This window comes from Vombatus ursinus, unplaced genomic scaffold (genome assembly GCF_900497805.2).
Source record: "Vombatus ursinus unplaced genomic scaffold, bare-nosed wombat genome assembly UNPS02001287.1, whole genome shotgun sequence".
Lineage (NCBI taxonomy): Eukaryota > Metazoa > Chordata > Mammalia > Diprotodontia > Vombatidae > Vombatus > Vombatus ursinus.
Window position 1 is genome coordinate 12,382,472 of NW_020941065.1, and position 15,486 is coordinate 12,397,957.

The following is a 15,486-nucleotide window of genomic DNA, read 5'->3' on the forward strand; positions in this document are numbered from 1 at the left end:
CTAGAGGCTATCCCGGCCAGGGGCTTTTATCCTCATTTGAATCATGGATGCCTTGGGTAGTCTAGAGAAGCCTATGGCTCTCTTAGGAGAATTATTTTTTTAAATGAAGGAAATGAAATATGTTTAATATGATTGTCCATGTATAGCCTATATCAGATTGCTTGCCATCTTGGAGAGAGGGAAGGAAAAAAAAATTTTGGAACCCAAAAATCTTATAAAAGTGAATCTTAAAAACTATCTTTACATGTAATTGGACAAAATAAAATACTATTAAGTGAGGGAAATGAAGGAAATGGCAAATCTGAATTCGAGGTTAGTGAAATAATAGAATTTTTTCCCATCCAAGTTTATAGACCCCATAAATTCTATCTGAAGTCATGGTCCATGGACCTCAAGTTAGGAGCCTCAGACTTGTCCACGCCTATTGTTTGGCCCAGAGGGCAGGTGAATGGCCCAAGATCTCACAGCGAATTAGGGGCAGGCCTGCTGCCTCTTAAGGAATTCATCCTTACCCTCATCCCTGGGCAGAGGTCCATATTGCAGGAGGCACTGCAGCCACTAGGTGGCAGCAGGAAGCAGTAACTTGCGGAGAAGCTGGACATTATCTATTTGAAATGAAGACAATTCTTTCAGTGATGCTAGAGAAAAGAATCTTCTCCCGGGTCTCGTCTCCTTGGAATCTCCAGACGATGGGCAAGAAGCTGGTGAAGACCAGAGCCAAGATGGCGGTGATGTAGCCCCAGCCCAGGTGGCACCGACCACTGCTGTACACGGCCGAAGGACCGCAGGCGTCCTGAGCAACCTGGGAGGCCAGGCTGAATGGAAAAAGCAACAGGCCCATGAGAGTGGCGATGACTGGAGGGAGAGAAGAGGAGAGGAGGAAAGTCATCTTTACTGGATTGTCAAGCTTTGTGCCAGGCACCATTAGATTGCAAGCTCCTGGAGGGCAGGGACTGTCTTTTGCCTTTTCTTGTATGCCCCACAATTGTGCTTCATAAATATTGATTGATACAAATACAAAAACAAGACTGGATCTTTCATTTAGGGAACTTAGATACTAATGGGCCGGCTTCATGATTTTGCTAGTCTCTGATGGGCCTATGGAAGGCAGATTTGAGAAATCATCTGGTCTAATATTATCATTTTATCGATGGGGAAACTGAGGCTTGGAGAGAAGTGACTTCTCCAAGTAAAAATAGGAGTATACAGTCATAGGTCTAAGACTGGAAAGGACCCTAGAAGCCAACAAGTCCAACGTTCTTATTTCACAGATGAGGAAACTGAGGCAGCGGGGGGTTGGTAAAGTCACGGGAAAGCTGGGATTTGAACACAGGTCATCTGACTTCCAAATCCAGAGCTTTTTCTGCTGGACTTTGGGAAGGTCAGTTTAACTCTTCTGACTTTGTCAGCCTAGAGTCAGGAGTTCGCTCAGCCAGAAACAGGGTCACGAATAGTCAAGGCACTCACCAGATGCTACTTGTATGTACTGGGTTGGGATGCGCTCTTTCATGGGGCAGAAGTCCTTAGGGAGGATAGTCCAGGAGAGGAGGAGCAGGGCCCGCAAGGCCAGCAGGAGCCAGCCTCCCAGAAGCAGCGCAGCTGAGGCCTGGAGGAGAGAAAGGCGGACGGAGACCCCAGAAACCACAAAAGCCTCCATTTCAGTTCAGCCACTAATAAGGTTAGCTTCCTATTAGGCGATGCCCTGGAAAGAGACCCAGGTCATCTCCTATCTGGTCAAGTCATCTCCTATCTGGGACCCACTTGCTTTCGGTGTAAAACGAAGGTCTTTTCAAACTGCAGCATTCTATGGGGAAGGAAAAGAACCCCACTGATCAGTTCCCCTTCCTCATGAGCTAGTTGTGATATGACAGGGCAGATTATGTTGGTATTGTTTCTATAAAGATCACTGGAATGGGGGTCAGGAGACCTGGGTTCATCTCTCAGCTCGGTCTCTTACTTGCTGTGTGACCTCGAGCTAATCACCTCCCCTCTCTGAGCCTCAGTTTACCCATCAGTAAAATGAAAGATTTGGAATCCCTGTGTGATCTTTGGCAAATCACACACTCTTCCTCCTCTGCAAAATTAGCAGTGGGACTAGATCTCCTTCAGCCCCAAATCCTAGGACCCCAATGATCTCAGAGCTCCTTTGGCTTCCTAAATCACCTCTCAGATTCCATATCTGCAAAATGGGGTCAATCAATCTATTGACAGGCATTTATTAAGCACCTATTATGTGCCAGGTGATGAGGATACAAAGCCTGCTCTCAAGGACAATGTTCTCCTGGGGAGATGCTTTTCAAGACCTACCTCTCAGGGTGGCTGGGAGCCAAGCACTCTGGGAACCGGTATGGAAACGTGGATTATCTTTGGGCTGTAACATCATGCCTCTAGAAGGCCTCTTCTTAAACTGCCCATGTGATACTGAGGACTGATACTGGCGGAAAGGTCAGATCCTGTCGGTGGGTCCTGGGAAAATGGCTTATTGTATCTCTATTGCTCAGCAGCCTGTGAGCACATAATTGGTACTTAATGAATGTTTGTCGATTGCCTGATGGATGGTCTCTTAAACTTCTAAAGGCAGCTAAGTAGCAATGAGTTCGTGGAGTGCTAGGCCTGGAGGCGGGAAGTCCTGAGTTCAAATGTGACTTCTGAGACTTAGTAGTCTGGGCTAGAAGGTGACCCTGGGCAAGTCACTCAACCGCCCTCTGCTGCAGTGTCCTCAGCTGTAAAATGGGAATCATGACACCTGCTTCCCAGGGATATGGGAGGGTCAAATGATGGATTTGCAAAGTGCCTAGCACGGTGCTTGGCACACAGTAGGTGTTATTTAATGCCTGTTTCTTTCCTTCCTTCTTCCTTCCTTCCTCTCTTCTCCCTACTTCCTTCCTTCCCTTCCCTCCTTCCTTCTTTTCCTCCCTCCCTTTCCTTCTTTCCTCCCCCTCTTCTTTCCTCCCTCCCTCCATCTCTCCCTCTTTCTTTTCTTCTTTCCTTCCTTCCTTCTTTCCTTCCTTCCTCCCTTCCTTTCTTCCTTTTTTCTGTCCTTCTTTCCCTTCCTTCCCTCCCTCCCCTCTCTCCCCTTCCTTCCTTGCTTCTTTTCTCTCCCTCCCTCCCCTCTCTTCCCTTCCTTCCCTCCCTCCCTCTTTTCTTTCTTCCCTCCCTCCTTCCTTCTTTCCTTTCTTTCTTCTCTTGTTCCCTCCCTCCTTCACTTCTGGAGGATAGCCACTGGGTTTTGTCTCAAATGATCACTACCTTCCAGGCCAGGTCAGGTATGTCGTCCAGGGTCCTGTAAGCCACACAGGTCTGGTTCCAGGCTTTACCCACAGGCCAGGAGCATGAGGCAAAGAGTCCAAAAGAAAAGATATCACTTTGGAACCAGACGGGGGAGACTAGGCCACAGGCAGAGATGAAGACCAAGCAGAAAGCCAGGGCTGAGCCCACACTGTCCCTGTGGTCCCTCATGGGGAGTTCCAGGCACTGGGGTCTCAACACCTGCTGTACATACGAGACGTGCAGGAGCTTCTCCCCAGTGAATTAGGCCTTTTATTTTGGAGACTGTCATGGCCCATCTCTGGACCACAAGGTTATCTGTAAAGCAAGAAGGCTCAGGGAGATTATTTCTAAAGACCTTAGTCACTTTTAGCATTGTCTTCCAAGATGCCACCAGCCCTGACATCGCCTGTTCCAAGGCCCCTCCCAGCCCTGACATCCTCTGTTCCAAGGCCCCTCCCAGCTCTGACATTCCCTGTTCCAAGGCCCCTCCCAGCTCTGACATTTCCTATTTTAAGGTCCTTCTCAGCTCTAACACTCCCTGTTCCAAGGTCCCACTCTGTTCTGCCCTTCTCTGTTCTGTGTTTCCTCCCCAGTGTTATTTGGTAATGAGTTGCTTCTAAACTTAGCTAGGCTGGTCCTCCTTGGACAAACACACAATCCTCACCCAGCCCACTCTCTAAGTCTTTCCAACTTGGAAGGACCTGCTAAATTCTGAGCTCTGCAGGTGTGGGCTTGGAGAACCCAGAGACAGAGTTATATGATGATGAGGCACTGCTGGAGGTAAGCTCATAGATCCACTTAATTGACTAATCAATCAACAAGCATTTATTAAGCACCTACTATATGCTAGGTACATTTCAGCGTCCTTAAAATGAAACTAATCTGACCTTTCTGTAAGCCCACGTACACACAGACCCATCTCCACATTACTTAAGAGTTTGTCTTCTTTTTTGTCTTTGAAAAAAATTGTGGTTAAACTGGGTCATGGAGATTTATAGCTGGAAAATACCTCAGAAACCATCTAGTCCAAGGGTTCTTACCCTGGGGTCCATAGACCATCAATAGGGGCTATCTTAGGGGAATCTATGCTAGGGGGCACCATAGTGGATAGAGCGAGGGGCCTGGAGTCAGGAGGACCTGAGTTCAAATCCAACCTCAGACACTTATTAGCTAGGTGACCTTGGGCAAGTGACTTAACAGCTTTTGGCCTCAGTTTCCTCATCTGTAAAACCAGATTGATAATAGCACCTACTTTGCAGTGTTATTGTGAGGATCAAAAGAAATGACAGATGAAAAGTGTAAAATGGTATATATAATTGCTATTTATTATTATTATTTCAGACCCACATAACTTCTCATTCTTCCTTTTGGTACAGACCCAGAGACAAATAGCTAGTTATGGAAGGAGCAAAATACCCTCTCTGCCATTTACCAGTTATTTGATCTTGACCAATTAAATTCCCTTCTCTGAGACTCATTTTCCCCATCTGTAAAATATGGGGGTCAGACTAGATAACCCCTAAGGGACCTTCCAGATCTAAATCCCATAATTTTATGAGCTCCCCATGCATCAGCCCAAGAAAGTGTAGAGATGAATTGGGGTTACCTTAGAGGATTCCATGTTGGCATCAATTTCTCTTCAATTTCCAGCTAATATCCTCAGAAGACAAATCTAGTCACTCATGCTAGTTCCCATGGCTCTGTCTTCAGAAAGGCAGGTCTGGGGAAGGCATGTTTGTCCTTCCTGTTCCAAAGAGCAGAATTTCTACACAACCAGAGGTGCCTCTAATCTTATCATCCTCATGATAGGGTGGAGGCAGACTTGGTCACAGGTGAGGCAATTCTTAAAGGGCCAACACGTAAAAAGGTGTTTGACCAGCCCAATAACCTCATATCTTTCATGGGGTCATAGATTTAGGGCTGAAAGGGACTTTAGAGGTCAGCTGGTCTGAGGGAGTCAAGGACCCAGCTCATACAATCACCGAGTGTGGCCCAAATCAGATTACAGTTCCTTTTTTATTTTAATGTCTTGATGTAGTAATAAAATATTTATATTAAATGTGTTATTAATAATATTATATAAAAACATATGTACATATACAAACATATACACATGTATCTACAATACATGTATGTATGTGTATGTATACGTATATATACAGTTACATATACACAGTATACGTATATGTATATATGTATGTATGTATGTATGTATATCTAGGTGTGTATGTATGGTTGTGTATATGTATGTGTGCATAGAGATAGAGATAGAGATAGAGATAGAGACAGAGATAAAGAGAGTGTGTGTGTGTGTCTGTGTGGTTTTCCAAGTCAATATCTGGCCTTGAAGGCAGCTAGGTGGCGCCATAGTGCACAGAGCCACTGGCCTGGAGTCAGGAAGACTTAATCTTTCTGAGTTCAAATCCAGCCTCAGACACTTACTAGCTGTGTGACCCTGGGCAAGTCACTTAACCCTGTTTGCCTCAGTTTCCTCATCTGTAAAATGAGCTGGAGAAAGGAATGGCAAACCACTCTAGGATCTTGGCCAAGAAGACCCCAAATGGGGTCATGGAGAGTCAGCCATGACTGAACAACAACAACATGGATCCTTAGATACAGTTTAGCGTCCCTCATTTTCATTTGAGTTTACCACCACTGATCTAGTCTAACCCCTCTCCTTCTACCAGAAGATAGAAGGGGTAGAGATTATGACCAAACAACAAATGAAGCTAGAGGTGATAGAGCTGCAGAACCCTGCACCCAGCCTAGCCCAGTCTAGAGAAACTTTGGATGTCGAGCCTAGAAAAGGACTGTCACGGGCAAGAGGGATTGGACTGGTTGTGTCTGGCCCCCCAGGCCAAATGGACGGCAGCTGCAAAGGAGGCAGATTTCAACTCAACGTAAGGAAGACCCTCCTAACAATCCCAAAGTGAATGGCCGTTGGATCTCCTGCTCACCTGAGGCCTGGTCAGGTGACTGACCATTGGGAACATTCTACAGGGCATGGTCTTGTCCTATTCAGACTCATTTGTGCAGGTTGATAGTAAACCAGAAATCACAGCAAAGTATACATGTAGGAATATAGAAGCAGACATTACGAATTAAAGGATCTCTTCCATTAAGGAGTGAGAGAGAGAGAGAGAGAGAGAGAGAGAGAGAGAGAGAGAGAGAGAGAAAGAGGAAGAAGAAGAAGAAGAAGTAAGAGGAGGAGGAGATGGAGAAGAAAAAGGTCCCAGATCTCATGAAGGGGAATATTTCCTGAAATATAGCAAGCTGGGATAGAGACATGACAGAGACTGCCAGCTCTTCTCATGCTGGCTTCTTCCCAGAGACTTTCTCTCCCTTCAGAAACCTAAAGAGAGGTTGCCATCAAGAATCTCCTCTCTCAAAGCTAGAAGCTAGAAGAACCTAAAGAAACTTCAATTCTTTTCTCTCACACTCTCCCTGACTCCACCCACCCTTCACACGGGCAAGGAGCAAAGAGTAATCAATCTCTGCCAGTGAGGACAGAGTCCCATGCAATTGGCCCTGGGAACCGAAGGTTACACTAATGTCTACTATTATCATCTTAAATCAATATACAAATCAGTGGTTGTTAAGTCAATTTACAAGTGTTTATTATGTGCCTACTATGTGCCAGGCATTGTGCTGGGAATGCAAAGACAAAATTAAATCGTTCTGACCCCTGAAGAGCTTACTTTCTATAGGACAAGTGAACACATATAAGTAAATATAAACCATATTCAAAATAAATCACAGAAAATGAGAGCTGGAAGGGGATCTTAGCAGCCATCTTGGCTAGCCTATGAATTAAAGGAATCTCCTCTGTTTCCTGTTCTGTAGAATGAAGGGCACTTAATCACATCCAAGGTCCCCTCCAACCCTGGTCTTCAGTGAGGTAGCACATTATAGTTGATAAAGCATTAGTCTTGGAATCGGGAAGACTTGGGCTCCAGCCTAGCCTTTGACACTTAGTAGCTGGGTGAGTATGGTCAAGTCTAACCTTCATCCTTTGTCTGCCTTAATTTCCTCATTCATAAAATGGGGATAATAATGCCACAGGACCTGCCCCACAGGGTCATTCTGATGATTAAATGACATGATATATGTAAAATACTTCACCAGCCTTAAGGAGCTAGAGGAGTGTCAGCTATTTCCAACACATCAGCCTGACTCACCAGGATGCATAAGCCCCATAATGAATGCCAGTTACTGGTACCTTACCATTTGGTGGTTAGCAGATGCTTCAGCAGGAAGGATAATGTAGCAGCCAAAATAGCGTCATTCTGCCTGCGTGGTCTGTCTTTCTTGCCATTCTCTTAATGGGTGAGAACTTCTCCCAGAACTCATGCAGTCCTGCAGGAGTCTAGGATTGGGTGTGTACCAGTGCTTTGGATAGGGCTTGCCAAATCTTGTTCATGTTCCCCAGGGAGCTTTCACTCTTGCAAAGGAGACAGTGCATAGAGCTCCAGGCCTCAAGTCAGGAAGCCTCATCTTCCTGAGTTCAAATCCTGCCCCAGACACTTCTTAGATGTGTGACCCTGGGCAAGTCACTTTATCCTGTTTGCCTCACTTTCCTCATCTGTAAAATGAGCTGAAGAAGGAAACGGCAAACCACCCCAGTGTCTCTGCCAAGAAAACCCCAAATGGGGTCATGGAGAGTCAGACACGACTGAAATGACTCAGTCACCTCATCTATAAAATGGGGCAAATAATAAGCTTCTACCTCTCAAAGTTGTTGTGAGGATCACACAAGATTATTTTTTGTAAAGTGCTTTGTTTGCATACCTTAAAGCCCTACATCAATGCTATTAAAGGCCAGATACCTGGTAATGTTGCCTCTTTATCATCAGTGAATACACACTTCATGTGTGCAGACCTTTGAGTGTATCTCAATGTGGTTCAGGAAATGGCAGCTTGCCTTGGCTTTTCTCACTGGTCCTTGCAGAATATGGACTAAGAGGGCGGAAAATGGAAGCAGGTGAATACGGCGAGGAGAAGAGGGAGGATGGCCTGGTTATGTGGCAGCATTTTCTCTGGTTGGTCAAATGGAATGTAAGCTCCTTAAGGGAAAGGATGGATTTAATTTTGTATTGGTGCTCCCAATGCTTGCCTAATAAATTCTTGTTAATTGGTTGACAGGTTATCTTCTTTCAGCTCAGTGCTAATGGGAGCAAGAGTTGGGTGAGCATGTATTAAGCTCCTACTATGCAGCAGGCACTGTGCTTACCACAGAGTATAGAAAAAGGACCCAATGAGTTTCACTCTTTACCAAGGGCTCAGAAAGCACTCCTAACTCCTTCATAAATACATTTCCTTGGTCATAAAGCCCTTTGCTTGAAAACTATTAAGGGGGGAAGAAGCCACTGGTTTGCAAGACAGTCCATCTCACTTTGGGATAACTCTCATATATGCCCCTTTTTTGACTCTTACCCACCTGCCTCATCACCTCTTGCCTGGAACACTGCGAAAGCCTTCTAATTTTTCTTGCTAATTTAAGTGTCTCCACTTTCCAATCTATCCTCCATATTGCTTCCAGAGAGATTTCTTTTTTGAGGTAAATGGGGTTAAGTGACTTGCCCAGGGTCACACAGTCAGTAAGTATCTGGGCTGGATTTGAACTCAAGTCCTCAGGTCGTTCTGACTTCAGGGTTGATGCTCTATCCAATGTACCACAAAAGTGTGGATGTCTCATTGTCTTCCCTGAGTCTGTTAGGATGGGTAAGATAGTTCTTCATCAGCACTTTGGAATCATGCATGATCCTGGCATTGATCAGAGTTCTCAAGACATTCTGAGCAGCTTGTCTTTACATTGTAGGACACCCTTGTCCCAAAGCCCTTTGGTCTGGCACACCCTCCTTATTGGTGGAAATGAATGACTAGCCTTGCATGAGAGGGAGGGCTGAGTTAGTGAGAGATCTTTCCAACACATAGGCCCAACACGATATTCTCTTGCTCAGTAAACTCCAGTGACTTCCTACCTTTTGGATCAAATACAAACTCCAATGTCTTTTAAAGCCTGGCTCCAACTCACCTTTCCAACGTAAGCATACCTTATTCTCTTCTGTGCATTCTTTGGCCAGCGAAGAGCTAGGCACTTGGAATGTGATATCTCTGCTGGGCCAGGCTGGGCATGGCTCTCCTGCTTGGTCATACTCTATCACTGTCACCCGGCTCAGCTGCGATCCTTGGCTAAGATAACGCCAGGCTTTTTCAGAAAGAGCCAGAACTTTTCCCCTAAGACAACTGAGAAACTTTCCCAGTTCTGCTCTTTCATAGGTTTGGGTCTGGGGGCTACCATCTCCTGGGCAGCAGGACTCAAGCTCCCCTCTCCCCTACTCACTTGACAGAAAGTTGGGTTTTGGAAAGCCACGTCCTTGGGTTGTGTGTCCCCCGAGACAAGCAAATGTCTCCAATGGCCATGTGCTGCTAATGAGACAACATAGCTAATTGAGAAAGGTAAATTGTTCATTGGTTGACAGGTACATTGCACACTCTGCCTGACACACAAGAAAGTTCCCAAGAGTCAGGAACGTCTCCAAAAGCTTGGTTCTTCCTCCATGACTGGCTCTCTTCTCCTCTGCCTTTTTAGGATCTATCTCCTCACTTTTTTTTAAACCCAAACTCTCCCAGAAAATTGAATAGGGCAAGAAATGGCACCCTGGCCACCCAAGGAGCTGGTCCATTGTCTCCATCACTCCTCAGTTGAGTTATCCGACCCCTTCATATGTAAATGGACTTCTCTAGGACTCCTGCCTTTTCTAGCAACAAATGGGCTGCTCCAAATCTGACAGCATCTTGGGGGACTTAATTGATCAGGGGTAACCTGATAACTCTTCTCCCTACCCAAATGCTTCACAAAGCTCCAAGGGCTATAGGATGGCAGCTGTCATATTCTATTGCAGATGGGAAAATTAAGATCTGGAGATGTTCCCTGAATTGCCCAGAATCACACAAATGGTAAATGGCAAGAGCAGATTATTTGGAAACCTGATCCCTCTTAGGATCTAAAGCCTTTGTGCTTTCGACCCTACCCTTACTTATTCTCTAGACTCCAAACTCCTGGGACCAGAACCTAGGTGTTCCCAACTCTGGTCTAATGTGCTGTTGTTTTTCCCCCTCATTTGTCTCATTGTGTTTCTCCAGGCTTGGTGGTATTCCTGACTCTCCTGTGAATAATCCTTGGGAAGGAATCCCTTCCAACCCCTTCTCCCCTACCCTAAGGATAAGCACCCTGGACCTCTCTCCTTTATTTCCAAACTAACCAAGGATTTGTCACCCTCACTAGGCTTTCAGATCCCCAGGGGCCAGTTGCTGCTTTCAGAAACTAAGCCTTGTGACCTTCCCCAACTTGAATTTCTCCTTCCTTTGAAGGTCACATTTGGGCTGGGAGAACTGAACCGGCTCCCTGATAAGCCAAAGTCAGACTCCTATGCATCCTTGCTTGGCCCCTTTAAATCAACACGCCTCCCTGTTCAGGGGGTTCTGTCTGAAGGAGGGGTGAGCAGAAACAAACCCACTCCTCCGCTTCCCTCTTCAAGGACCTGTTGGTGAAAAGTGCACTGGAACAGTAGGGTTAAGGCATTGTGTTAGCTGGAAGAACTACAAAAGAAGTTTTCTGCTTTCTAAGCACAGAGCACTGCTTAACAGCCTTCGATGGCTCATTATTGTCCCCAGGATGGAATATAAACTGCTTAGGTTGGCATTTAAGTCCCTCTGTAATATGGCCAAAACTTGACTTTCTTTTTTAAAAGTTAAATTTAAAAAAAAAATTAACAACCATTTATTTTCTCTCCCTTCCACCTATCCACATCCCTTCCCTCCCCAAAAAAGGGAATAAACCCCTTGTAACAAATATGCAGACCCAAGCTCAACAAATTTCCACAATGGCCAAGTCTGCATATGTGGATGTCTCATTCTGCTCCCTGAGTCCACCACCCTATCTGTTAGGATAGATAAACTAGTGCTTCGTCAGCCCTTTGGAATCATGCTTGGTCCTGGCATTGATCAGAGTTCTTAAGACATTCTGAGAAGCTTGTCTTTACATTGCAGGGCACCCCTGTCCCAAAGCCCTTTGATCTGGGACTCTCTCCTTATTGGTGGAGATGAATGCCTAGCCCTGCATGAGAGGGAGGGCTGAGTTGGTGAGGAGCTAGACAGCTCCAATCTTCAACTCTTCTGAGTCGGTCCCCCTTCCAAAATTTTTCTAGTGTCAAGGTGATTTCAGGGCTTCTGGTTTTTGGCTTCCTGGAGGAAGATGGAAGAAGAAGACTTTGGGAAGACCTGAGAGGAGCCAGCTGTCTCTAACATGTCCCTGTTCCCAGAGTGCTACTCTAGACTTTGGAGAATTTCCCCTTGGGTGAAATCAAGGACAGTCTCTCTTGGTTGAGCTGAATTATCTCCCATTGAGAGGACTCCTTCAACCTGAATTGTCTGATATATATTCTCCTATGTATACCTTCTCTGATCTCAGTTTTGCTACGATTTGGATAAATGGGTTTCTTTGATACTATGTGGCTTCATTGTGGAATTGGTATTTGGTTGGAAAGGGGTCAAGCCTTGAGTAGAGAGCTTGGGGTCTTCCTTTCTCCCAGAAATGACAAAGTGATCAGAAATTCGAATATTCCTTAGACAAACACTATTTAAGGGAGGAGATGGATATAATTCTAGCCTGGCACTCCCTCCCTCTGCCGAGAGCAGAGTATCCTTCTGCCCCAACTTCCTGTTTCCTCTCCAGGCATGAACCAAAGTCTCCCTTGGAAAAGGGTGGGAGGAGAAGAGGCTAGAGATGTCTATGCTGCTTTCCTTGGAGCCAAACAGTGACAGCCCTTGAAACATGTGGGACCTCTGCCCACTCCTCTCCCTACTGTTATTATTCTATAAATTGTTCTCCTGATTCTGTTCTCCTCACTCTGGGTCCACTTGAACAGGTCCAACCTACTTCTCCAGGTTTATTTATCAATACTATTGTACACATTTTATGTCAGAGCCAAACTGGACCACTAGCTAATTCACCTGGGCATCTCTAGCCTCTGAGTATTCATACAGGCTGTCCTCCCATGCCTGGAATGCATCCCTACTCACCTCTGCCTTTTGCAACTCTTCTCCCCTTCAACGGTCAGCTCAGACACACCTCCCACATGAAACCTTCCCTGATCCCCAACTTGGAATTGTTCTCTCCATCCCTCAAATACTCCTTTGTCTCCCCTCCCCACCACTTTTGTTGTTCAGTCATGACCCCATTTGGGGTTTTCTTGGCAAAGATACCAGAGTGGTCTGCCATTTCTTTCTCTAGCTCATTTTACAGATGAGGAAACTGAGGCAAACAAGGTGAAGTGACTTGCTTAGGGGCACACAGCTAGTAAGTGTCTGAGGCTGGATTTGAAGTCAGATGTTTCTGACTCCAAGACCAGCGCTCTGTGCACTATGGTGCCACCTCACTGTGCCACCACTCCCTACCTCATATATATTTATCTGTGTACATGCAGTATTTTCCCAAGGAGAATATACTCCTTGAATATATTCTTGAAATATATTCCTTGAAAGCAAGGATTGCTTCTTTTTTCTTTTTTTTTTGTAAGCACAGAACCTAATACATGTTCAAATTGACCTGCGACCCCCATGATGTAGATCATAGCCTATCATGTCACATGCCTGCTCATCCTAGGTGATTCTTTCCTATATATTTTTGCCATTGGAGGTCCACCTAAAATGCTGGGTTTTTCCCCCCTTAATTTCTCTTAATGTTGATAGAATATTAATGGAAGATGTGGGCTGTAGCTTGGTTATGCCACACAACCAGTCTATATTTTCTTCTCATTCATTTTTTTTAGATGATAATCTTTACTCTCTTCTCCATAATTCCTTGTGTGAAATTTTAAGGATACTCCCTCAGTTCACTTTCTCACTCAAGATTTGTGCCCAGCACAAATGGCTTTGATTCCCTTCAAGATTCTAGGGGTACTTCTGAGGAATTGCGGTTTCTAACATTGTATCTCATGAGCCCCCACTGGTGTGCTTTCCATTACCAATCAGCTAGTTGAATCCATTATATTTTTTTTTAAAAAAGGATTTACTCACAAGGTATAATAAGAACTTTTGGTACAAAATATTCCCCCCATACATACCTCAAACTAGGGGCATACTCTCTGCTTATACAGTAAGTTCTCTGAGGAGAGTAGTCTCAAAGTTAAAGCAAAAGGTAGAGAGGAATACATAGAGAAAACACACGTGGAAAATACACATGTATTGACTCCTGGACCTGGAAGTCCTTTTCTTCTTCTTTGTGTTTTCCCTTTTTTTCCCCTTAGGTGTAGCTCCTTGGTGAATGATAAACCCAGCTCAGCCTAGAGGATCAATGCCTCTTTTGAGACCCCAGTTGGCACTTTTTTACATTGTGAAGGGTCTCATTCCTTGAAGTTGCTGGGGCACTTGGATGACATTTCTTTCTGCGTCTGCTGCTGCTTCCAGTCATGATGGGGATCTCTGAATCTCTCAGATTCAGCCGGTCATCCTGTTATGCTGATGTTGGTTTCCTCTCTCCCCTTCCTGCTCAGGTCCTGGAGAAGGAGAAGAAGCCAGCTGTTGCCCAACTACTGTGCTGATTCCCCCTGGATTCAGCTGCTGCTGAGCTAACAATAACAACAGCAATAATGATAGCTAGCACTTATATAGGGCTTTAAGGTTTATAAAGTGCTTTACCTATGGTATCTCATTTGATCCTCACAACCCTGACAGGTAGGTGCTGCTATTTTATCCTCATTTTATAGATGAGGAAATTGAGGCAAACAGAAATTAAGTGACTTGCCCAGAGTCATGAAGTTAGTAAGTGTTTGAGGCAAAATTTGAACTCGGGTCTTCTTGACTCCAAGTCCTGTGCTCTGTCCACTGCACCACCTTGCTGCTGCTACCTTGTCATCTCTCTAGACCTTGAAATACCCACGAGGTCAGTTCCTTGGTAAATCCCTCTCAAGGCTGCTGCTCAACCCCGTCTAACGTTTGGACCTTTAGCTACCAGCTCCGGTACTGCACTTCTGACACTGGCTGCTGGTGGGTTCTCTGATGACACCTTTGAATCCTTAGGTCTCTCACCATCTTGCTCTTTGGATACATCCACCTTGGGGTACTCATTTGTCTCATAGTAGAAAAGAACAAACATTAAAAAAATAAGTAGGGGCAGCTAGGTGGCACAGTGGATAGAGTATCGGCCCTGGATTCAGAAGGACCTGAGTTCAAATCTGCCTCAGACCAAACGCTTGACACTTACTAACTGTGTGACCTCGAGCAAGTCACTTAATCCCATTGCCTAACCAAAAAAAGAAAAAAAAAGACATGGACAGTGCTGGTCAGGGAGTGGGATGCATCCAGCTGCTCTTCCCCACTCAAAAACTCAGAGCAGCCTTCCTAACAGGAAACCACCAAGGAAAAACAAACAAACCTAGTTAGGGTCAAATGACACCTTTTGTATGCACATTCAATTCTATCTCAGCAACTACTGAGTCATCTGTTCTGATTTTGTAGGCAAACAGAAGACTTTTTGGCTTTGCAGTGTTAACACCTCAGCCACTCATGGCTCTCCAAAGTTTCCACATGATTAGATTGGAAGGTGGCAGAGCATATCTGCACATGCTCTAAGGGCTGGCCCTCATAGGCCAATCCATCCAGGCTACGATGATCTATAATAAGTTGCAGCCTCTGTGCCCCTACCATGCACCTTATGGTAGGAGCAGCATCTGCCATGTAGGCTAGCTTGGTTATTTCTTACAAGGTATTGAATCTATCCTCTAGATTTAATTGGTGGAGGGAGTTAAGTAAGGCTTGAACCACTTAAGAAGCTTCCTACTGGCTTAAAAAAAAAAAAAGCCAGCAAAACAGGCTCTTGATCAGCCAACCTGCATAGACAACACAGAGGTAAGGGAAACTATCCCCAAGTGAATCAATACTGTTTCCTTGATAAATATTCCATTCCCTGCTATGGCTAAATAAACTTCATTTTGTTAACTCTTAGCTGGTCTGTGATTTTCTCATTTCAATCCAGTCTTGGACCTCCACTACCAGACTGTCTAGATGCCCGCACATTTCTGCATTGCCCTCTGGGTGATCATTAGTTTCTGTTTTTCAGAGATCACAGTGTTCCATGGTTTAAAAACATACAACATCACCAGAAGGATGAGGATATTTTGGAAAATGGGATTTTATTTCAGGGTAAAGTTTGGA

At 45.0% G+C, this 15,486-nt stretch overlaps 1 protein-coding gene across 1 annotated transcript; it reads right to left on the reverse strand.

Moving 5' to 3' along the window:
* Positions 1 to 282: 282 nt before the first annotated feature.
* TMEM211 (transmembrane protein 211) lies at positions 283 to 5,009 on the reverse strand. The gene is made up of 4 exons (XM_027862021.1): positions 4,877 to 5,009; positions 3,250 to 3,585; positions 1,468 to 1,606; positions 283 to 855 (listed from the first exon to the last, which is right to left on the reverse strand). Exons 2-4 carry the CDS (start codon positions 3,457 to 3,459, stop codon positions 602 to 604), a joined length of 603 nt encoding a protein of 200 aa, XP_027717822.1. The 5' UTR covers positions 3,460 to 3,585; positions 4,877 to 5,009; the 3' UTR covers positions 283 to 601.
* Positions 5,010 to 15,486: the final 10,477 nt, after the last annotated feature.

What these genes read in the sequence shown, in the direction of transcription:
- TMEM211 (XM_027862021.1), bottom strand. Translation starts at nt 3,459, where the DNA reads ATGAGGGACCACAGGGACAGTGTGGGCTCAGCCCTGGCTTTCTGCTTG. An exon ending in TACCTGACCTGGCCTGGAAG is followed by an intron (nt 1,607 to 3,249) that starts GTAGTGATCATT and finishes TCTCTCCTCCAG; the next exon opens with GCCTCAGCTGCGCTGCTTCT. An exon ending in GTACATACAAGTAGCATCTG is followed by an intron (nt 856 to 1,467) that starts GTGAGTGCCTTG and finishes CTCTCCCTCCAG; the next exon opens with TCATCGCCACTCTCATGGGC.